General features: G+C 36.1%; 2 protein-coding genes across 2 annotated transcripts; both read right to left on the reverse strand.

Moving 5' to 3' along the window:
• Positions 1-2,475: 2,475 nt before the first annotated feature.
• Positions 2,476-13,473, reverse strand: LOC129423971 (macrophage mannose receptor 1-like). Its single transcript, XM_073870992.1, has 12 exons — positions 13,352-13,473; positions 11,258-11,698; positions 10,820-11,170; positions 8,111-8,485; positions 7,660-8,025; positions 5,793-6,170; positions 5,362-5,703; positions 4,874-5,242; positions 4,210-4,587; positions 3,999-4,013; positions 3,755-3,825; positions 2,476-3,545 (listed from the first exon to the last, which is right to left on the reverse strand). Exons 1-12 carry the CDS (start codon positions 13,374-13,376, stop codon positions 3,465-3,467), a joined length of 3,192 nt encoding a protein of 1,063 aa, XP_073727093.1. The 5' UTR covers positions 13,377-13,473; the 3' UTR covers positions 2,476-3,464.
• A 6,621-nt stretch (positions 13,474-20,094) lies between these two features.
• LOC129423972 (C-type mannose receptor 2) lies at positions 20,095-25,250 on the reverse strand. Its single transcript, XM_073871708.1, has 6 exons — positions 24,813-25,250; positions 24,360-24,725; positions 21,858-22,235; positions 21,426-21,767; positions 20,942-21,316; positions 20,095-20,619 (listed from the first exon to the last, which is right to left on the reverse strand). The coding sequence occupies exons 1-6, from the start codon at positions 25,213-25,215 to the stop codon at positions 20,216-20,218; spliced, it is 2,268 nt and encodes a 755-aa protein (XP_073727809.1). The 5' UTR covers positions 25,216-25,250; the 3' UTR covers positions 20,095-20,215.
• Between the last annotated feature and the right edge of the window lie 621 nt (positions 25,251-25,871).

Below are 25,871 nucleotides of genomic sequence, written 5' to 3' on the forward strand. Positions count from 1 at the left end.
GGATGTTTATGTCAAGCACTGCATGTGATATCATCACATCATATTTTTAGTTCAGATTAGTACTGACACTTTGAATGCCCACTAAGGCGCTCTCATTCACATGGACGCTGAGAGACGAGTGATGCTGAGAGACGAGTATCGCTGAATCGCAAGCCCGGAGCTCCGTTGTGCTTATCAACTAAATCCTATTTTTTTCACTATCTTATTCCTATCTATATAATATATCTTATCAGTTTATCTTAGGGATACTTTACCTTGACGATTACTGAATTGTATTACTAAGAGAAACGATTTTTATCACTAGTAACACCCAGTGTTAGCATATAGCCCGCTAGCATCACCAGTTGGTGCCGGGTAAAGCTAGCATTTCTTACCGTCTGTTTACTTAAACCTCCCTTTGTTGACGATCTAATGGCGGATTCATCCGATGTATGCTTTTCTGACCTGCCCACACCAGATCGGGAAGCTGTGAAGGAGGTGCTGCCCGGCCTTTGCAGAGTCAGTGTGCCTCACATCACCCTGACCACAGACGCTCGTAGGCTGCCGAGGCGTGCTGCAAACGAGCACCCGTCTCGATGCAGCTTCACTGACCGCGTTCGGGTGAACGAAGACGCCATCGCCCAGCATGAAAACGGTAAGACTCCGCTTGTCATTGTAATCTGCAGTACTTGCGACATGTACAGTTTAGCTTCATCCGTCAGCATAGAGGGGTTTACATGTGCTAACTGTATTGAAGTAGTAAGACTGACGCGGAAGGTTGCAGAACTAGAAGCGCACATCCGAACACTAGTGGATCACAGTAAGACCGCTAATGTTAATGTTACAAACACTGTTTCGGGTGCGCCTAGTGTTAAGTGTAATACACATGCCTCGGTTCCGACTTCAGAGTCAATGCGGATGACTAACTGGGTGACTGTCAGGCGCCATAGTCACATTCGGCACCCAAATCACGCTCCTGTAGTAATATCAAACAGATTTTCTCCACTCAGAAATACACCGGCTGAGACGTCTGTTAAAAGTGCCCTGGTTATTGGAGATTGTATACTTAGGAACGTTAACATTGAGGCACCAGCCACCATAGTCGATTGTATACCGGGAGCCAGAGCGTCTGACATTAGATCCAAACTTAAAGTGCTGGCTAATGCTAAATGTAAGTTTTCTAAGATTGTTATTCACGCCGACACGAATGACACCAGACTCCGCCAGTCGGAGATCACCAAAGATACTATCAAAGAGGTGTGTGACGCCTACCGGGGGGATGAAACTTACAGTAGATTAGTGTCTCTTCATGGCTGGATGTCAAAGTGGTGCCCTCAGCATAATGCTAGCACTCAACGTAGAGTGCTTACAGTACTCAATCTAAAAAGTATGACCACATTAGTCCAATTCTGGCATCTTTACACTGGCTACCAGTTAACTCTTTCACCGCCATTGACGAGATATCTCGTCAATTAAGAGAAAACGCTTCCCCGCCAATGACGAGATTTTCAATACCGCTAATACCGCCCTTCTGCAACTTTTTAAACCAGGAAGTATTGCCCTATGGCAAGCGGCTGCATGTCCGTCTCGGTTTTAAAGATCGCTCTGAATGGGATCTCCACGAAAAGTCCGTCACAAAAACTGAATCATCTCTGCCCTTTGCCCAAAATGTGGTGTCCTTGCAGAAATCTACCCATGTTCAAAAGCTGATTACAAAAGAACCACTGAAGGTATGATGAAACGTTTTTTTTTTTTTTGAAAGCAGAGGGTCTGTTCTTTCAATTGGACTATATGTATGTTTATATATTTAAAGAGTAACTAAACCCTTAACCAACTTTTTTTAGTTAATGATCTGCAAGAATGATGCTTTATTAGTGCTGTTCATTGATTTTAGTAAGTTTTTTGACATTTGGATATAAAGTGTTTCAATACTACAATATATGGTGTAAAAACGTCTGAGTGCTGCCCTCTTCAGGTTGAACGGTGGCTACTGCAGTTGAATTTTCCTATTGGATGTTGGGTCCAAAAAGTAACTCTTGACGTAAGCAGGTTCAAGCTCACCACGCCCTTGTTACGATCTCACCACACGCTTGGTACGAGCTTAGTTCGTCCCCTCTATCTCCGTTGGGATCTGCCCACTTTTCTTGCATTTTTCAAATATTGCCAGTGGGTGGAGTCAGGCTCTGACCAGGGGTTTAGTTACGCTTTAAAGAAGAACATTTTCTGGAAGGCATTAAACTTTGGTGAAAATCATGAAAAACGCTGGCAACTTTTAAAAAAAAACGCTGGCGGTGAAAGAGTTAAATATCGCATACAATTTAAAATATTACTAATCACATACAAAGCCTTAAATGGCCTAGTGCCCTCATATATTCAAGAATTACTATCAGAATACAATCCACCACATAAACTGCGATCACAAAATTCTGGTCACTTAATTATCCCTGAATAACAAAAATGTCTAAAGAAGGTAGATCCTTTAGCAGTCCAAAATAATGGGTCATAGATCAGTGGAGAAGATTCATGTATTTTTACAGTTAGTGAACACAGAGAAGATTTGCATATACACAAAAAAGATATACAGTTACAATCATACAGATTATTAGGTTTAGATTGGTGAATATAGTAAATCAGTAATAAAATTCATATATTTTGTCTTTCTACATAAAAATGTTTGGTCAGTTTGATTATTAAAATTACAGTACTGTAATTTAACTAAAAATGAATTATTCAGCAATAAAAATACTTGCTTAAAGTTCCTGTAAAGTCAGATATTAAATGGAAAAACAGAAAGTAAATAAAAAAAGTTATACAAATTTTGAAAAAATAGGCTGTATTTTCATCTTTCAAGCGGTGGGGGTGTGTCTTCTATAGCAGTAGTTCTCAAACTTTTTCAGCGTGCGGCCCCCTTTGTGTACGGTGCATTCCTTCGCAGCCCCCCAAAGAATATTTATGACAAAAAATAGTTCTAAAACTTTTTAATTAAAAAAAATAAACAAAACATTACATTATAAAAAGTAGTGTTGCCTTATTTTTTATGTTTAATTTCACAGAATTCATGATAAATTAATGTATTTTACAAAAATGTTTTAAAACTGGGGCCCCCCTGGCACCATCTCGCGGCCCCCCTGGGGGCCCCGGACCCCAGTTTGAGAACCACTGTTCTATAGGGCTGAAACCATGCTAGTTGCCGTCACAATACACACCAAAATCACAAGTGTCAAATTCACACTGCTGGTGTATATGGGTACCACCAGGTCAGCAATACATTTCTAACATTTATAATGTGTTTAGAATTTTTTTTAAGATTGGCTTTAACAGGGACTTACCAAGTTTTTACCATAAAGAGAAACTAAACTCCCTTATTGTTTAACACTTGATACTAGTCTGATACATTTATGGTATTGCAAAACATACAAATGCAGACATTTACTTATTTGATAAAACTGTGTGCGTGCATGTGTTCAGGAATGCTGTTGTCTCTTTCATGGTCCGATTTTATGATAACTTCTCAAACTAAAGGTGAAGTTACCGTGTATTCCACTTCTTATAAATCCTTCATGGCGCTGAAACAAGATTATGAAGATATTTGTGAGCTATTTGACACACTATTCTCTTACTGATGTAAATGAAAAATATTAAAATTGTAGTATTTGCTGATGTTATTTTTACAGTGAGTTATTTATTGGACCAGGGAGACAACATGAAACAACAAAACAAAACATAAAAATAGATCAATAATAACAGGTGAATATTATATACTGTATACACTCACTTGAATAAATGCTTCAAACTGAGAACTTGACAGATTTTCTTCACTTCTAAATTCCACGCGTAGCCCTGTTACTGTTTAGTAAAAACAACAAGATGTTGTGTACTGTGTAAATACAATATATACATTCTTACAAATACAGTATTTACTATTAATGTGACTTGATGTATAAAAGATGTATTTAAAAATTGATTTATGTTAATTGCAGTATTCTGGAAATGAAAGAGCACATATACACAAAACATACCATACTTATCTGATTCTTTTGGTTGAAGTAATGATCATCATGTTTACCAAAAAAACAAACAGAAGAGATGTTATGTTAACATAAAAAATGACTAACTACACTGCCATTTATATTAATGAACCATCAAAATAATTCAACTTGCCTGATTTTTTGTGCTCTGTTTCTAATATTTATTTTTAATGCCATTATACTAAAATGAGGATTAACTTACCACTGTAACAGAAGAAAGGCAAATGGGCAAAACAGCTTTCATCTGTCCATTGACCAACATATTTTCCAGACACAGCAGTGCAGTGTTGACCTCCCCACAGTCCTGGGACATATAAAGCATTATCTGGTTGTGCAGAAGCATCTGAAGTGTTTGGCAGCCAGTATGTGAATGAAGAGTTGCTCTGATCTGACCACAGTCTGTTTCTGTACAGACCAATCCATACACTATGACCCAGTGTAATGTTTAGGATCTGTTGATACTCAGTTTGATTTCTCATGCTGGCCAGATCTGTGTAAAACTCTCTGCAGTATTTCTGAGCTTCACTCCAGGTCCTTCCCTCATATACAAGAACATAACTCTGAGAGGCGTTTTCACTACCTAAAAAGATCAAAATGTACTGTATTTTAATCAGTCAATCCATTTGTACTTTGTTCTACTTTGTTCTGGCCACGTATATTTTCTTTTATTTAAGTTTATTGGTTAACTTTATAATCTTTCATTAAGTACTTAAAAAAGATATTAAATGTGCTTTTTAAGTGGCCATTGTCATATATTTGATTGGAATGTTACCATCATAGCAAACTAATTTAGAAATTTCAGGTTTATGTAAACAGCAGTAATAAATGATTAAATATCTTTAAGGGATGAAAAATTGAAGTCTTACCATTATAACAAACAAATGGGTAATACTTGTCACATGAAAAATCAATCCACTTTCCATTATTATCCATATAAACACATAATTCCTTCCCCTGGTTGTTGTCTGGTTCATGATACCAGTTTCTGAACTCTCTCTCTCCTTCCTGATAGAAATCATTGTTTTCCAGTGACCATCTCCAGCTGTTCACATCATCATACAGTCCAATCCAGGCTGATCCATTATAACTCCCATTAACTGTGTTCATCAGACTGTTCATTTCATCCATGTTATCAATGGTGGCCAGATCAGTGTAATTCTCTCTGCAGTATCTCTGAGCTTCAGTCCAACTCTTATTCACAGATATAAAGTGATACTGACGGGATGATCCTAACACTGTCATTGAAGAAAAAAACGTATGATTTTTTATAATTCCACAGTGCTTTGAAAAATGTGTTAGTCTTGAAATGGCATGGATTTATGTTTCACATGTTTTATTTGGATGGTTTACTCACCATTGTAGCAAAAGAAAGGTAAAGACAAATCACAGTTTTCATCTGTCCATTTCCCATCAATAAATGATACAGCAGTGCAGTGTTCACTGTATGCAGCATTATCTGGCTGTCCTGATCTCCAGTTACTGAATGTAGAGTTACTCTGATCAGACCAAGATTGGCTTCTGTACAGACCAATCCAAACAAAAACATCACTCGATAAAAGAGATGTGATCCTCTTATTTTCAGTTTCATTCCTGATACTGACAAGGTCTGTGTAATGCTCTCTGCAGTAACTCTGAGCTTCAGTCCAGTTTTTGCGTTCATAAACGTACACATACTTTGCACTGGCATTCTGTCTTCCTGTGGGAATCAATTTAAACATGGTGAATAACTAATAGTATTATGTATGTGTTTTTCTAATTATTTGTAAGTCCAGTCACAGTTCTCACCATCATAGCAAATAAAGTAAAACTGGTAGGAGCAAAACAAATTATTCCAGAATCCTTTGTAATATGACATGTACACACAGAGACTCTTTCCATACCAGTTTACTTGCTGCTGGACATACCAGCTTTTAAAACCTCCTCCCAACTCTGTGTTTTCCAGTGACCATCTCCAGCTGTTCATATCATCATACAGTCCAATCCATGCTGTACCATAGTAAATCCCCTGTACTGTTTTAATAAGCCTGTTCATTTCATCCATGTTATCAATGGTGGCCAGATCAATGTAATTCTCTCTGCAGTATCTCTGAGCTTCAGACCAAGTCTTATTCACAGATATAAAGTGATACTGATGGGATCTGCATGAAGATTGTGTGCAAGTTCCTGTAAGTTAAAATGTCAAACACCAAGAAATATTTTTTTTTACTAATCCATTAACAAAACTATGTAGAATGAAACTAACTCAAAACTTATTGTGGCTAAACAAAATTATGTAACCCTTTCATTTGCCAATCCAAAAACAATATTAACATGTTAAATATTACTGTATTGTTTGTTTTTTTGTTAGGGCTGTTTGATTCCGATTTCGATTCCTAGTTCTGAAATATAACTAATCGATTCCATGAATCAAATCCTCACTGTTGTTTTAGAATCTGTTTTAATTTCTTCTTTATCACTAAAGGAACAAGTAGGAACAAGCATCATCATAAAAATACCAAACTGCTAATATTAATATATAATATTTAACTATCAACCAAAACCATGATATTAGTCTAATGATATTCATATTGATCTGAGTAGAAACTTACACTTGTGTTCTATTTCATTTACTATATAACTACTTTATTTAAGTACACAATTCATAATACATATACATAAGGACATAAATGTTACAGATACAAAACATGGCTGAGGCCAGATCCCCCAGTATGAATCTAATGACAATTTAGACAGCAGATTTATGGAGACACACAACACCTTCTTCTCCATATATGACGACTTCCAATGATGGAGGATATTGAACAATATTTAGCCATTTGCTTTGCCCTTGCTTTTGTAAAGCCAACTATCCTGAACCCCCTAATGACAAGCCTGTGCACATGCCCCAGGCTGCCAAAAATGTTCTATTTCATTTACTATATACACACACACACACACACACACACACACACACACACACACACACACACACACACACACACACACACACACACACACACACACACATATATATATATCCACATCACATTGGTAAGAAGTCCTGAGGAACGTAGCTCTCCATATTTTTTCACAAGTTAGATCCAAGAAGTTTGTAATGAAAGATCTGGGAAGCCCCATTATCTAAGAAGCCAAGGAAAGGTGCTTCTCCAGCACAGAGGACCTCTTTCTGGGCATATTATGGTTATCAACGACAATGCAGGCTCGGTTCTCTCCTATTAGACCAGAAATTCTCTTGGTGTCTTGTTTTTCTTTATAAAGGTCTTTGTATTATGTGTCTTGTCTTGGATTTAATCAACTCTCTTTGTTTTGATTTAAACCTTCATAACTTTCATAACTTAAAAAAATACAGCTAAGTAGCACCATAAAACAAATTTATAACATGATAACATAATAATAAACATGTTTTGACAAAAATGTAAAAAAAATGGATTTATCTCGTTTTGCAACGAAACTCTTCATATATTTAATTTTAAACTCCAATATCCATATTATTATTTTCATCCATATTAATCATGCAAACTAATTTATATTTCCATAATATAACTTATTGTCTAAATGTCAAAAACATATAATATTATGTTGACATATTATATTCCTTACATTATCAAGTCCAATAAAGCAATTACCAAAAATAAATCAAACATAAACTCACTGTTGTAGCAGACGAATGGCATGTTAGTTAAGCAGTTCTCATCTGTCCATCTGCCCAAGTTTTGTAATGATACAGCAGTGCACTGCTGGTCACCCCACTGGCCATAAACATATTGACCATTATCTGGTTGTTGTGCAGAATTAAGAATTTCGGGTCTCCAGTTTTGATATTTAGTAATCTGACCATTTGACCAAATCCTGTTTCTGTACAGACCGATCCAGACACCACCACCAGTTCTCTCAAGGATCTTCTGATTTTCAGTCATGTTTCTCACATTGGCGAGATCTGTGTAATTTTCTCTGCAGTATCTAAGAGCATCTGCCCAGTTTCTTCTATCATTAATTCTGATGTATGTGTTATTGTTTTCTAAGTAATGAAACATAAATATGCTCAGAAATTCTCAGTAAAAAAATAAGTGAAAGACGTGACAAATTAAATGTTCTTACTGTACCATTGTAGCAGACAAATGCCAAGACACTGTCACATGATGAATCAAACCATTTGCCAGCATAATCCATATAAACACACAGATCATTTCCTCCATAGTTGTCTGGTTCATGATACCAGTTTCTGAATTCTCTCTCTCCTTCCTGATAGAAATCATTGTTTTCCAGTGACCATCTCCAGCTGTTTACATCATAATACAGTCCAATCCAGGCTGATCCATTGTAACTTCCATTAACTGTGTTCATCAGTCTGTTCATTTCATCCATGTTATCAATGGTGGCCAGATCAGTGTAATTCTCTCTGCAGTATCTCTGAGCTTCAGACCAAGTCTTATTCACAGATATAAAGTGATACTGACGGGAGGATGCCAAAGATGACACTGCAAAGAATATGTAAAATTCGAACATTTAAAGAGTCCCATTTTTCCTTTAAAGGTTCATAATTTTACATTTCTTTTGTTGTGTAAGTCAGTGTTAGTACATGTTAACAATCTACAAAGTTCCATATCCCAACGCAAATGATGATGCGAGTTCAAGATCGTCTCCAACCAAAAGTATTTTCTTGGACTACAATGAACGCAAAGGCAACTGTTTACTTCTGCAGTGAGTTCACATTATCATAATTTCAGCTGCTTCTGACCCACAGCCTGTAAGTACTCTATATTTTTATATATTTATTTGCTACTGACTATTCAAACCATGATTCAAATGCAACTTTTAAGCAGTGTAGAGTAGCGCTTGTTGATTTTATGTTTTAGTATCCTTACATTACCTATCTTTTGTGCTGCTCAAGATCTGCTTGTAAAGTTGATCCATCAGCTTGGCCATTTGCATGTTGGGCTTGTACTGATCAAGTAGTAAAAACTAAACCTCCAGTTGGAAGCTGATTTTCCAAATATGGTAAGGAGCATAAAATTTCCGGCACATGCTTGAGGTATTAGGCCAATCACAATGCACTGGATTACTAGATAGCCAATCAAAGCACACCGCACATTCTCAGAATGATGAGCTTTGTACAAAATTGAAACGTTTTAGAAAGGCAGTGCATAGAGGAGCAACAATAATGTGGCATGGTGATGCACATGAAAGGAATTACAAATTAATTAGACTAATATCCGACTACGCCACCCAGAATACACCGGGAAATTAAACCATAAGGCACAAAGGTTCGTTTGCCAAAGATGGGGCGAGGATGAAACAACACAAAAATATAGAAATTATAAATTCTTTATTTTATTCATTTAATAATAATCACCACTCAAAGGTCACTCAATTTGACATTCACAACACATACAAAAAGACAAAACAATAAGAATAAAGTGAGAGCTACTAGCAGGGATTGTGTAGTTTCCACCCCACACTCAATACACTCTTAGAACGAATGTGTTAAAAACAACACATTAGTGTTGATTGTGGGACGACACACTAAATGCGTTGTCCCAGAATTCACCCATCACTGTGTTATTATGGAAACAACACATTTTGTGTTACTTTTAACACACATTGTGTTATATTGTAACACAAAATCAACACAAAATGACACATAATGTGTTAAAATGACACATAATAAAAGCTTAACGCACAAAAATGTGTAAAAAATTAACACATCCTTTCTAAGAGTGTACCACAGCAACGCAGTGAAGTACTGCAAACAGCAATTTGTGAATTCCGATCCCCAGCCAACGTATCCCACTTTAACACAATCAAACAAAATACAATCAAAACAAAATTACAAAACTCTCATATAAAAAAGGCATTAATAGCTAAAACACACACAAAAAAATAATAATCAAGACAAGTTAGTAAAACGTCAAACAACCATAAACGGACAGCTGAAGGTAGTTAGATTCATGTTAGTTTAAAGGCGGAGTCCACGATGTTTGAAAAACGCTTTGGAAAAGGAGACGGGCCGACTACCAAAACAGACTTATAGCCAATCAGCAGTAAGGAGCGTTTCTACTAACCGTCATCCTTGCCGGGTTGCGTATGTGTAGGGCGGGTGTATCAACAGAAGGTCCAGATTCTATTGGGGTAGGGGCGTGTTTGTTTAGGTGATTTCAAATATCAACATTGGCTTTCAAACATCGTGGACTCCGCCTTTAAGCTTCACATGTCACGGCCACAGAATAATGGCTAAATCTGATGTTTATCGTACACTTTCCTGGAAACCCTGTGGAAATGTCGAAGTCATCTTTTGATTGGTTGAAATAAACCAATTTTCAAACAGATGTTTACCGGGAGCGTCTCATTGGTGTGGCTGTTGATGAAGTGCACAACGTTGTTCTATGGTGAGTAATGTTGTTTATTTAGATGCTATTCGGTTGTGGCTGGTTATTTCAATAACTGACTTGTTGCCAGCCGTTTTATTATTGTGGGGAGTCTGAAACGTGACGCTAGACGAAACAAACTGTGATTGGTTGTTTGACATGTCGGTCAAACAGCTTGTGGGTGGGACTGTCCAGAAAAAGCAGCGAAAAACACCAGACCTTCAGTATTGAAGGTCTGGCTATACACAAGACTAAGTTCAGGTGTCCACCCCCCCCCCCCCCGCCCCGGCTATACGTCATCCTGCTACATACGGTATGTGGAAAATAATGTTATTTGAACCATAAACCACGTGAAGACATTGCTTTACACCAAATATACAAAATAATGTTCTTTTTTAACACCGTAATAAAGATTTTAGAAAATTCTGATTACAGAAATGTACTCACCATTGTAGCAAAGGAAAGATAACTGATTATCACAGTTTTTATTTGTCCAACTCCCAGAGTCAGCAAATGACACAGCAGTGCAGTATTTATTGTATCCAGCATTATATGGCTGTCCTGATATCCAGTTACTGAATGTAGAGTTACTCTGATCAGACCAAGATCTGGTTCTGTACAGACCAATCCAAACTGAATAATAGTAGTTATTTTGGAGAAAATACTGAATCTCCTGGTTTTCAGATTCATTCCTGATACTAACAAGATCTGTGTGATGCTCTCTGCAGTAACTCTGAGCTTCAGTCCAGTTCTTATATTGATGAACCAAAACATAACTAGTGTTGGCATTCTGTCTTCCTAAAAGCATTTATAGTCAGAGGTTGGTTATTTAATACAAATTGAGCTCTCATTGTGCTACAGTATAATATTATTGAAATTGCTCACCATCATAGCAGATGAAAATATTTGTGTTGGAGCAATATGTTACATACCATATCCCATTGTACATGTACACACAAACATTTTTGTTGTAGCAATATGTTGAATACCATATCGAAGAGTACATGTACGCACAAACATTTCCTGCATAATATTCAGGTCCTGGGTTATACCAGTTTCTGAACTGTTTATCTCCCCCTTTAAAGAAATCGGTGTCCTCTAGAGTCCATTTCCAACTGTTCAGATCATCATAAAGTCCAATCCAGGCCAGATCAATGGAATTAAAGTCATTCACTGTGTTGAGTAACTGGATCGTCTCTTGCTCATTTTCAATAGTGGCCAGATCAGTGTATTTATCTCTACAGTAACTCTGAGCTTCAGTCCATGTCTTGTTCTCATTCACAAAGACATACTGACGTGCAGAACATAAAGTGAAGGTGATAAAGCCTGATGAGAAACAAAGATAAATTTATCTATTTACTAACATATGTGGCCAACAAAGACCTAATAAGCCTCTGTCCATGTTTTTATTATGTACCGTATATTACTTAATTAATTCATTTTGACTATATTGTATTGTTAATATTATTATTTTACGAATAATATTTAAGAATAAGAAGTTGGTTAATGTTTCTCTGTGTCAAAGGGACACTCCACTTTTTTGAAAATATGCTCATTTTCCAGCTCCCCTGGAGTTAAAATTTAGATTTGCACCATTTTAAAATCCATTCAGCTGATCTCTTGGTCTGACGGTACCACTTTTAGCATAGCTTAGCACAATCCATTGAATCTGATTAGACCATTAGCATCGCGCTAAAAATAACCAAAGAGTTGCGATATTTTTCCTATTTTACACTTGACTCTTCTGAACAATTCAATTCAATGGATTGTGCTAAGCTATGCTAAGAGTATTAGTGCCAGTCCCGAAAATCGTCTGAAAGGATTCAAAAACAAAAAAATATTACAGGGGAGCTGGAAAATTAGCCTATTTTCAAAAAAGTGGAGTGTCCCTTTAACCTTGATGTTAAAGCAATTGAAGCACCAAGTTTTTTTTTTTACTTTTTTCTCTCTTATTATCATCACTATATGAATATAACTAATAACATTTAATCTTTAGAGCTAAAAGAGATTTTGTAATCTTTGATGTAATGATATAAATTGCTGCTCCTGGTTGTGAATAAAAAACCTTGGAAAATTATCAGTTCAGATTCAAGCTACCAAGCTGGTTTTTGATAAAGTGAAGGTGATAAATTCGCCCATACTTGGAATGTGATGTAACCCATCCCAGTGCAGTAATGAACACACGTACCCGGAGCAGCTATTAATGCACAGTCTGGGGAGCAATACTATACAGCTTATGTATCTAAGTACTTAACTGATGAAAGCTGAAGAAAAGGTAGACTGCGATACAGTGTGAGACCTAGTATGTCTACACTGAATGTTTGTCTCCACATATTTTTGGTTTTGCAACTTGTTGGACTTGATTTAACCAGTAGCCTTTGTTACAAAATTAACAAGTTTAACCAGTTGCCTTTGTTAATGGAGGAAAACTGAACTTGGCCATCTATGAACGGTCAACAAAGCTGTTACAAGGACAATACAAAGCCAAAATCACATTGTGAGTGCCACATAAGTGCACTTTCATGGACATATGTGACCCTCCCTGTAAAATCCAGGCTAAAGTCTTATAATCTAAGGAAGAGATTTGGAGCATCAAAGTTTGATTTAGATCATTGATTTCACTTTGATGTCAATCTTTTACGTGGCCCTCAGTGATTTTAAAAAATATAAAGTTTATATTATATTTGTAGGTTATCATTTTGTGTAGAAAACAGAAAATCATCAAAATGTCTCAGTGTTGGACATGTATGTGTAAAATGTGCACTGTTGGAAAGTCTTAAACTGGCAAAACATTTATAAGTTTGGACATACTTGGCAAAGCTCTTTATTCTGTTGTAAATGCAAATTGATGACATTAAACAAAGTATAAAACTTGTATTATATCATTAATGACTATAACACATTTAGATAATTTATTGAAATCATGATTACTGAGCCACACAATTCAAGCATAAAAAGTGATATAAAAATGCACATTACCTGAAATAAGAACTAGTAGAAACATGGCTGTGGATGAATTTTGTGCCTTTTTTTTTGAGAAAAATGATAGTTAGTTATAAAGAAAAACATGTTAGCATTTTTCAGTGTGTTTTCATTTACCTTTAAGTTCCAAAAAACTGCAGTCTCTCACCGATTTGTGTTTTGGTGGAGCTCTTTTATATTTGTAGCAACCTAAAAAATGTGGGTGTGATTATTGTTTATTCCTAATTAGCCCTAAAGGCTTATTCACAGACAAATGACAACAACTCTTTGTTTAATAGCATTTTACAAAACATGGTTAAGAGCATTGAAACAAACCAGTCAAAAACCAGTTGGACTGCGTAGCTGACTTGCAAATCTGAATGCAAATAGATTTAAAATGCTTTTGATTTTTGATAAACTGAACTATCTTAGAAGAAAACAAATTCCAACTAACCCTAAATTAATCAAATGAAAAGTTATTTGCAGCCAAATGAAACCGGTAAACGGCTCTGGGGTGGGTCAGGTAAAACTCTTGGGGTACCACACCTTTTTATGGATTTAGTTTTGGTTTTATTGGCTTAATACTTTAAGCATGTGTGTATTGCATGGCAGAGGTTTAAAACCCGAAATAAAACTTTAAAGCAATATCTAATGGAAATTTTTATTATTTCATTTAAATAATAACTACAGAAAGAATAGGGTTGGTAATATTTTTTATTTTTTATTAAATTAAAATCCATTCGCATTAAGGCAAAGTGAAAACATTAACAGTAATATTGGTCAAAACTGTAGCATTTAAAAACAAAAATGACCACTAAGACAGAAGTTTAAAAGAGCATTTAATAAACAGCTCGATGTGTTTTCGAGTGTTTGAACGCTAGCTTGATTTTGACTCTCTTTGGAATAAAGAGGCTTGAGACTCTATGAAGGATTATGGTTAGAGAAAATGGATCCATATAAAAAATACTTGCTTCGAGCATAGTGACAGAAAAAAATTGCACTTATTTCCTATTTCAGGCAATGTCAAAAAATATTTGAGAATCTACAGTATATTGCTATTTCCAATTGATACACCAAAGTGAAATATATAAATACACCTCTTAGCATAGAGCTGCAGATATTTCTTTTCTATTCTATACAAACATGTGCAACAAATGTACTTACAGTCCATGTGTTTATATGCTGGTATAATGGTGATTAGATTAGATTATAAAATTATGACATTTCCTAATAATCTAAAGCAATTAATGTGTTTAAAGGCGGAGTCCACGATGTTTGAAAGCCAATGTTGATATTTGAAATCACCTAAACAATCATGCCCCTTCCCCAATAGAATCTGGACCTTCTGTTGATAGACTCGCCCCACACATACGCAATCCGGCAAGGATGTCGGTTAGTAGACACGCTCCTTACTGCTGATTGGCTATAAGTGTGTTTTGGTAGTCGGCCTGTCTCCTTCCAAAGCGTTTTTCAAACATCGTGGACTCTTTAATTGGATAAAAAATAAATGGTGAAAGACTGTGCAAGTGCTTATCTTTATACGCATTTAAAAAACTTGTAAGGAAATTGTAAGGAAAGTTCACATACATTCTTGTTGGAGGTGTTTGAGAAAACAGATTAGGATTCCTTTTAATAAAGAGTTGGCAGAAGAGTGAAAAACCTGATAGTTCACATGCATTATCCTATTGTATTAAAATTGAAAGTGAAAGAACAACACTGACTTACTGTCACTAAAGTAATGATTTATAATAATAATGATTACTATTTAGCACAGGTCAGATTTTGTGGGAAATAACTTGAACTTTTTGCAATAAATGCATGATTGTGTCACATTTGTAAACAGAAAGAAGACATTTGTAGCTGTCTAAAATGTAAAAGTTTTATAATGTAAAGTTTTAAACTTCATCTGAGAATTAAACCATGTAAAAATGTTAACTGATTATGTCCGGGGAAATATCTGTTGTTAAAACAATGAAAGCTCAAACTGCAAAAAGGCTCATTCAAAAAGGGAAAGCCACAGAGCTCTTGCTAAAATGAAAATTAATATCAGGGCTTTTCAACTAAAGGGATTAAATACTGAAACAGAGATGGCGCTTTTCTTTTAACAGTTAAGATATCAGGTATGTGATATATGTTGAAACTTTTACTTTTTCATTTAATCAGAAGCAAATTTATTAGCTGGTATGTAACAGGTTTATCATTGATCAAGTGTCTGCAACACATTGATCGTGATCAACCGGTCGATCTTTGACATCCCACTGCAGATCACACAAGTAAGAAAAAAAATAAGCTGTCCCGGATCATCAGATCTCCGCAACAATCATGTGATTGATGTCAGTGACTGATGATGAACTGATTATGGGACAGTTTTAAGTATCGTTTGATAAGTTATTCAAATCACTGATTAAAACGTATCGTTTGATAAGTTACATTCAAATCCCTGATTAATATATATGATTAATAATTATTATATATAATTATATAAAAAAAAAAAATATATATATATATATATATATATATATACAACTTGTATTTCAGTACAGCCAATTAAGTACAGTGGAATGGACCAGTTCTGATAAAACAATTAAGTTACATATCTGATCTAATGGAAATGAAAAAAAGACATATTATTAAAACCTACCAATTATACATACACTTAATTTAAAATTTGTTATAATATTATATATAATAAAAATGATTGATTTGTAGTCATTTTTTGCATCATTGCTACACTGCTTTTACCTGTGGATGTCGTCAGCAGTGTTCTGGCCACATTGCGCATGTTAATTTTTAATTTGAGAAAGCTTTTCAATATTATGAGATACTAAGTCGAAATTTTGACTTAGTTTCTCATTATTATGAGAAATTATCTTATAAATATGAAAGACCAAGTCATTATTATGATTTCACATTGCAATGACATACTGACTGTTTGTTAAGAATGTTAAGATCTTTTTCAATCAATGTTTTCCTCTCATTTTGATACACGGAAAGTAGGAACTTTAAATATTATGAGTTTTCTGAAAATTGGATCCATCCATTTTATGCAATTCAAATATAATTAGCCTAAATTAAACGTCTCAAGTTGGAGGTTCAGTCTGGGCCCTTTGATAGGTAGATCTTTGCTTTTATCAAGGCCGAGGTTGGGAATCTTGGGCATAAAAAGGTGGTTAGTGACCACTGGTATAGATCATATCATATATTTTGGTGCATGAAAAAAATGCTAGTAACTAAGGCATAAATTTATTAACTTCTAATGAATATTTTAAAAGTGGTGCAGGGGTAGAAGATTAACTGAAAAGATAAACACAAAAACAATCGACAAACACTTTAAATATTTATTGACAACAGCTGTAAATACTGTCAGCCAAGCACATGAATTTCACTGTCAACTTGTTTAAAGCAACACTAAAGAGTTTTTGCTATTTGCTCCCCCTACAGGTTGGAACCGGAATTGTCCATTACCACTGTCGTAAATAATTTAGCCTACTGCAGCAAAGCTGGCTCTGATTGGATTGTCTGCCATGATGACAATTGAAAGGCTGCATGAACGCTATGGTATCTTTCTTTTATATGTACCTGCCTTGTATGCTCTACCCACAGCCTGCAGGATGCTCCACTGCCGTAAAGCAAGTTTTTATAGTTTTCACTCGAACTACAGGACCGCGACCCGACGGTTAGAAACTTCTTTAGTGCAGTTTTGGCCGATAGAGGGCTGCAAAGCGAATGTGAAAGTGCCGTTCACCCTGTTATGAGTGGATGGACAACTGAAACTTTTTTGGAAACGTTATTTTGAGGTAAAAGAAAACCTCTTTGGTGTTGTATTTTATAAGCTTGATCATGGTTTCTGTTAAAAGTGATTTAAGAATGTCAAGAGGGCATTATTGTTGCCCAAAGTAGTTTACATTAATATGATGTGCGAACCTCTCCGCGCGGGTTTCCCTTAACTTTGGAGTGCATTCGCAAGTCCATCAGCCCTCAAGTTCTACAGTATAGTAAATAACCTCTACTGTACATTGCGCTGGGTGCAGGGAGTTCTCATGGGAGTTGTAGTTTCCCAGTGTCGCATTACGCATTGTTTATCAATTCTCATAACTGTTAAGAAAACAAAAAAATTATATTCAACATGCCTGTTGAATCTACCCACATTTGGTGGGTTTGGCGGATGTTTATGTCAAGCACTGCATGTGATATCATCACACCATATTTTTAGTTCAGATTAGTCCTGACACTTTGAATGCCCACTAAGGCGCTCTCATTCACATATATGGACGCTGAGAGACGAGTGATGCTGAGAGACGAGTATCGCTGAATCGCAAGCCCGGAGCTCCGTTGAGCTTATCAGCTAAATCCTATTTTTTTTTCTATCTTATTCCTATCTATATAATATAACTTATACGTTTATCTTAGGAATACTTTACCTTGACGATTACTGAATTGTATTACTAAGAGAAACTACTTTTATCACTAGTAACACCCAGTGTTAGCATATAGCCCGCTAGCATCACCAGTCGGTGCCGGCTAATGCTAGCATTTCTTACCGTCTGTTTACTTAAACACGATCTAATGGCGGATTCATCCGATGTATGCTTTTCTGACCTGTCCACACCAGATCGGGAAGCTGTGAAGATCACCCATCTCGATGCAGCTTCACTGACCGTGTTCGGGTGAACGGAGACGCCATCGCCCAGCATGAAAACGGTAAGACTCCGCTTGCCATTGTAACCTGCACTACTTGCAACATGTATAGTTTAGCTTCATCCGTCAGCATAGAGGGTTTTACATGTGCTAAGTGTATTGAAGTAGTAAGGCTGACGGAGAAGGTTGCAGAACTAGAAGCGCACATCCGAACGCTAGTGGATCACAGTAAGACCGCTAATGTTAATGTTACAAACACTGTTTCGGGTGCGCCTAGTGTTAAGCGTACACATGCCTCGGTTCCAACTTCAGAGTCAAGGCGGCTGACTAACTGGGTGACTGTCAGGCGGCATAGTCACATTCGGCACCCAAGTCACGCTCCTGTAGTAATATCAAACAGATTTTCTCCACTCAGCAATACACCAGCTGAGACGTCTGTTAAAGGTGCCCTGGTTATTGGAGATTCTATACTCAGGAACGTTAACATTGAGGCACCAGCCACTATAGTCGATTGTATACTGATTGTATAATTTTTTTTCACGCCGGCACGAATGACACCAGTCGGAGATCAGCTTGCCTGTTTTACATAGAGTGCTTACAGTACTCAATCTAAAAAGTATGACCACATCCAATTCTGGCATCTTTACACTGGCTTAAATATTGCATACAATTTAAAATACTAATAATCACCTACAAAGCCTTGAATGGCCTAGCGCCCTAGTATATTCAAGAATTACTATCAGAATACAATCCACCACGTAAACTGCGATCACAAAATTCTGGTCACTTAATTATACCTAGAATAACAAAACTGTCTAAAGGAGGTAGATCCTTTAGCAGTCCAAAATAATGGGTCATAGATCAGTGGAGAAGATTCATGTATTTTTACAGTTAGTGAACACAGAGAAGATTTGCATATACACAAAAAAGATATACAGTTACAATCATACAGATTATTAGATTTGGATTGGTGAATATAGTAAATCAGTAATAAAATTCATATTTTGTCATAGTTTGATTATTAAAATTACAGTGCAGTCATTTACCTAAAAATAAATTATTCAGCAATAAAAATACTTGCTTAAAGTCCCTGTAAAGTCAGATATTAAATGGAAAAACAGAGAGTATATAAAAAAGTTATACAAATTTTGAAAAAATAGGCTGTATTTTCATCTTTCAAGCGGTGGGGGTGTGTCCTCTATAGGGCTGAAACCACGTTGCGTGCGTCACAAAACACACCAAAATAACCAGTGACAAATGTACACTGCTGGTGTATATAAGGGTACCACCACCAGGTCAGCAATACATTTCTAACATTTATAATGTGTTTAGAAACAATTTTTAAGATTGGCTTTACAGGGACATACAAAGTTTTTACCATAAAAAGAAACTAAACTCTCTTATAGTTGTTTAAAACTTGATACTAGTCTGATACATTTATGGTATTGCAAAACATACAAATGCAGACATTTACTTATTTGATAATTTTGTGTGTGTGTGTGTGTGTGTGTGTTCAGGAATGCTGTTGTCTCTTTCATGGTCCAATTTTATGATAACTTCTCAAACTAAAGGTGAAGTTACCGTGAATTCCACTTCTTATAAATCCTTCATAGCGCTGAAACAAGATTTTTAAAGTTATTTCCGAGCTCTTTGACACACTATTCTCTTACAGATGCAAATGTAAAATATTAAAATTGTAGTATTTGCTGATGTTATTTTTACAGTGAGTTATTTATTGGACCAGGAAGACAACACGAAACAACAAAACAAAACATAAAAAATAGATCAATAATAACATGTGAATGTTATAAATGTACACTCACTTGTATAAATGCTTCAAACTGAGAACTTGACAGATTTTCTTCACTTCTAAAATTCACACGTAGCCCTGTTACTGTTTAGTAAAAACAACAAGATGTTGAGTACTGTGTAAATACAATATATACATTCTTACAAATACAGTATTTACTATTAATGTGACTGGATTTATAAAAGTAAAAACAAAGTTATACAATTGATTCATGTTAATTGTAGTATTCTGGAAATGAAAAGAGCACATATACACAAAACATACCATACTTATCTGATAGTGTTGGTTGAAGTAATGATCATCATGTTTACCAGAAAACAAACAGAAGATATAGAGATAATGTTAACAGCTATTTATATTAGCTATTGAGCAATTAAATTCAGCTTGCCTGTTTTTATGTTCTGTGTTCCTCTAATGTTTATTCTTTAATTTCATTATACTAAAATGAGGATTAACTTATCACCATAACAGAAGAAAGGCAAATGGGCTAAGCAGTTTTCATCTGTCCATTGACCAACATATTTTCCAGACACAGCAGTGCAGTGTTGAGCTCCCCTCAGTCCTGGGACATCGAAACCATTATCTGGTTGTGGATAAACATGTGGAGTATATGGCATCCAGTATGTGAATGAAGAGTTGCTCTGATCTGACCACAGTCTGTTTCTGTACAGACCAATCCATACACCATGACCCAGTGTAATGTTTAGGATCTGTTGATACTCAGCTTGATTTCTCACGCTGGCCAGATCTGTGTAAAACTCTCTGCAGTATTTCTGAGCTTCAGTCCAGGTCCTTCCCTCAGGTACAAGAACATAACTCTGAGAGGCGTTTTCACTACCTGAAAATATCAAAATATAATGTATTTTACTTTTGTCTGGCCACGTATCTTTTCTTTTATGAAAACAAAGTGAGTTTTAGTTCATGTTTATTGGTTAACTTTTTAATCTGACTTGCATGATAATTTTTTCTTCTTCTTCTGTTTCAGTTTTAATAAGTATTTAAAAAAGATATTAAATGTGCTTTCAAGCAGCCATTGTCATGTATTTGACACAGATTGTAATGTTACCATCATAGCAAACTAATTTTGAAATTTCAGGTTTATGCAAACAGCTGTAATAAATGATTAAATATCTTTCAGGGATGAAAAATTGAAGTCTTACCATTATAACAAACAAATGGGTAATACTTTTCACATGAAAAATCAAACCACTTTCCATTATTATCCATATAAACACATAATTCATTCCCCTTGTTGTTGTCTGGTTGATGTTCCCAGTTTCTGAAATCTCTCTCTCCTTCCTGATAGAAATCATTGTTTTCCAGTGACCATCTCCAGCTGTTCATATCACCATACAGTCCAATCCACGCTGATCCATTATAACTCCCATTAACTGTGTTCATCAGACTGTTCATTTCATCCATGTTATCAATGGTGGCCAGATCAATGTAATTCTCTCTGCAATATATTTGAGCTTCAGTCCAACTCTTATTCACAGATATAAAGTCATACTGACGGGATGATCCTAACACTGTCACTGTAAAAAACGTACGATTTTTATAATTCCACAGTTCTTTGACAAATGTGTTAGTCTTGAAATGGCATGGATTTATGTTTCAAATGTTTTATTTGGATGGTTTACTCACCATTGTAGCAAAAGAAAGGTAAAGACAAATCACAGTTTTCATCTGTCCATTTCCCATCAATAAATGATACAGCAGTGCAGTGTTCACTGTATGCAGCATTATCTGGCTGTCCTGATCTCCAGTTACTGAATGTAGAGTTACTCTGATCAGACCAAGATTGGCTTCTGTACAGACCAATCCAAACAAAAACATCACCCGATAAAAGAGATGTGATCCTCTTATTTTCAGTTTCATTCCTGATACTGACAAGGTCTGTGTAATGCTTTCTGCAGTAACTCTGAGCTTCAGTCCAGTTTTTGTGCTCATAAACTAACACATACTTTGTACCGGCATTCTGTCTTCCTGTGGGAAACAATTTAAACATGGTAAATAACTAATAGTGTCATGTATGTTTTTTTTCTAATTATTCGAAAGTCCAGTCACAGTTCTCACCATCATAGCAAATAAAGTAACACTGGGAGGAGCAAAGCCATTCCTCCCAGAGTCCTTTGTCATATGACATGGACACACAGAGACTCTTTCCATACCAGTTTACTTGCTGCTGGACATACCAGCTTTTAAAACCTCCTCCCAACTCTGTGTTTTCCAGTGACCATCTCCAGCTGTTCAGATCATCATACAGTCCAATCCAGGCTGATCCATTGTAACTCCCATTAACTGTGTTCAGCAGACTGTTCATTTCATCCATGTTATCAATGGTGGCCAGATCAATGTAATTCTCTCTGCAGTATCTCTGAGCTTCAGTCCAAGTCTTATTCACAGATATAAAGTGATACTGATGGGATCTGCATGAAGATTGTGTGCACGTTCCTGTAAGTTAAAAATGTAAAACACCAAGAAAGAACATTTTAACTATAAATGTATTAACAAAACTATGTAGTATGAAACTAACTCAAAACTTATTGTGGCTAAACAAAATGATGTAACCCTTTCATTTGCCAATGCAAAAACAATATTAACATGTTAAATATTACTTTTGTTAGGGCTGTTTGATTCCGATTTTGATTCCTAGTTCTGAAATCTAACTAATCGATTCCATGAATCGATTCCTTATTGTTGTTTTAGATTCTGTTTTAATCAGTGGCAGTTCTACACGGAGGCCAAGGGTGGCCTGTGCCTCTGTAGACATGTCCCTGGCCACCCCTGTGGCCACCCCGTGCTGACCAAATAAAAAAGTATACATTTATTTTGATTTTACATGCGAGCGCCAAAAGCAGAACTAATGTTCTACACTGGCAAATTAGAGCAGCGCACCTAATCACTGTAGATGCCTGCGGGTGCTGCTCGGCGAGTGTCTCAATTCGTTCCCTATAGACCTTTCTTACAGGAACCGGTAATACGTAATCGTTGTGAAAGCGGAGTTCCCGTCAAGCGTCAACACACTATAAAAACATAAACCCAGGCAAGTTTAAAATGATCAAAGAGTCTACACAACTTCGTTAACGGATTTGCCAAATATTACATTTGCTGATGTGACACGACTAATAGAGGAAATCTTTTTCCATGAAGAATTTTTCAATAAATATCAAGGTAAGTAGAGAGCGACTCTAGCTGTTACTGAACTGTTAACTAAAACAACACATTATTAGCGTGTACACTTACACATAATGTATGTATAGTAGATAATATAGACTACTTTGCTAAAACATTATTGTCTGCTTTGCATGAAGCATTATGGTACCAATTACCTTCAATAACTGCATATAGTTGTCCAAGTGAACGTCTTGTGTGTAGCAACAATAACGTTAGCCGGATGCTATCATTATCAGTTAACATTTTTGTCTGGTAATGTTTGTGATCGTATGTTTCTGTGTCGAGGTGAACTCGTTCCAAGAAAAATGGGTAGAGACAGCATTTGGTTGCAAGATGCGACCAGTGAGCCCTAAAATGTAGTCGTCTTTAGTGAAGTGTCTGCTGCATCCATAAGTGCTCCCCTGTCCTATGGTGAAGTTATAGGTCCTTAATCTCGCCGGATAGCCTGAATCCACTTCTGTCTAACTTCACCATCAACAGGGAATTAATGGAACAGATACAACTTTTTACGTTGCCTTGACTGCGGAGGAAGTAGATTTCCGCGACGATTACGTATTTCCGGTCATAAATACGGAAGTTGTGAGAAAGATCTATTGAGAATGTGTATGCAGGTTTGGGCACTGGTAAGGACTCTAGCTGACTTGACATTTGGACACTGTTCACTTGTTCTCCTGTGACGTGGCTGCTTAAGCGCATTGTGATCATTCACAGCTGTTACTCATCAACAACCGGCAAAACCAACATCTCGCTAACTTTTTAAAGTTTACACATTGTAAAAAGCGCTGTAATTATGCTCTTACATATACGTGCATGAAATTGGAGGAATATTATTAAATGTTACATATAAAAATGTTTACAATTTAAAATAAATATTATTTTAAATATTGATTAGATTGTGGTCCCTAACTGTCTAGCAATGTGTGTTTATATGTAAACTATATATATATATATATATATATCCAAGGACTAGTTTGTCATGAAAGATCTGGGAAGCCCCATTATCTAAGACACCAAGGAAAGGTGCTTCTCCAGCACAGAGGACCTCTTTCTGGGTGTATTATTAGCAATTTTCTTGCTGTCTTGTTTTTCTTTATAAAGGTCTTTGTATAATGTGTCTTGTCTTGGATTTAATCAACTCTCAATTCCCAACACCTCAGAAACAAGGCCAAAAGAATTGATTTCCAGACCTATTTTTTTCAAATGTTTTATTTTGTAATTTTAAACTCCCTTATTCATATTATTATTTTAATCCATATTAATCATGCAAACTAATTTATATTTCCATAATATAACTAGTTGTCTGTATGTCAAAAACATATAATATTATGTTGACACATTAGATTCCTTACAATATCAAGTCCAAAAAAGCAATTACCAAAAATAAATCAAACATAAACTCACTGTTGTAGCAGATGAATGGCATGTTGGTTAAGCAGTTCTCATCTGTCCATCTGCCCAAGTTTTCTAATGATACTGCAGTGCAGTGCTGGTCACCCCACTGGCCAAAAATATATTGACCATTATTTGGTTCTTGTGCTGAATAAAGAATTTCGGGTCTCCAGTTTTGATATTTAGTAATCTGACCATTTGACCAAATCCTGTTTCTGTACAGACCGATCCAGACATCACCACCAGTACTCTCAAGGATCTTCTGATTTTCAGTCATGTTTCTCACATTGGCGAGATCTGTGTAATTTTCTCTGCAGTATCTCCGAGCCTCTGCCCAGTTTCTTTTATCATTAATTATGATGTATGTGTTATTGTTTTCTAAGTAATGAAACATAAATATGCTCAGAAATTCTCAGTGAAAAAAATAAAGTAATAGACATGACAAATGAAATATTCTTACTGTACCATTGTAGCAAACAAATGACAAGACGTTCTCACATGATGAATCCAACCATTTGCCAGCATAATTCATATAAACACACAGTTCATTTCCTCCATAGTTGTCTGGTTGATGATACCAGTTTCTGAATTCTCTCTCTCCTTCCTGATAGAAATCATTGTTTTCCAGTGACCATCTCCAGCTGTTTACATCATAATACAGTCCAATCCAGGCTGATCCATTGTAACTTCCATTAACTGTGTTCATCAGTCTGTTCATTTCATCCATGTTATCAATAGTGGCAAGATCAGTGTAATTCTCTCTGCAATATCTCTGAGCTTCAGTCCAGTTCTTAGACTCAGATATAAAGTGATACTGACGGGAGGATGCCAAAGATGACACTGCAAAGAAAGTGTAAAATTCGAACATTTAAAGAGCCCCATTTTTCCTTTACAAGTACATGATTTTACATTTCTTTCGGTGTGTACGTCAGTCTTAGTACATGTTTAAGGCGCTCTAAGCGAATCTGTGCGACGTCACTTTTTGTTGATATTTGAACTATTTTCAAAGAAACGGAGCGTAGCTAAGTCCTCCCCCTCCCTCTCCCTTCCTTGCTTTCATGAACGCGCCTAACCCCCACCCTCAAATCCTTCTTGTCGTTTATTGGCTGGAACACTTTGTTGTGTTTCGTGGTGCTAGGTTTGGCCATTGTGTTGTTAATGCCGTTTGTGGAGCCTGGGCTGTCTACAGAGATCGCGTTTTTTACAGTTTGATCAGCGGTCAGGTAGCAAGCAGATAGTGAGGAGATGTTTGCTGTATGTAACAAAAAAATGTTATGGTCTAAAACGCGTGAATTCGCTTAGAGCACCTTTAACAATCTACAAAGTTCCAAAGTTCCCAACGCAAATGATGACGAGTTCGAGATCGTCTCCAACCAAAAGTATTTTCTTGTACTACAATGAATGCAAAGGCAACTGTTTACTTCTGCACTGAGTTCACATGGACTTGATGAACATTATCATAATTTCAGCCGCTTCTGACCCACAGCCTGTAAGTACTCTATATTTTTATATATTTATTTGCTA

The sequence above is a fragment of the Misgurnus anguillicaudatus genome, chromosome 9 (assembly GCF_027580225.2).
Source record: "Misgurnus anguillicaudatus chromosome 9, ASM2758022v2, whole genome shotgun sequence".
Taxonomy (NCBI): domain Eukaryota; kingdom Metazoa; phylum Chordata; class Actinopteri; order Cypriniformes; family Cobitidae; genus Misgurnus; species Misgurnus anguillicaudatus.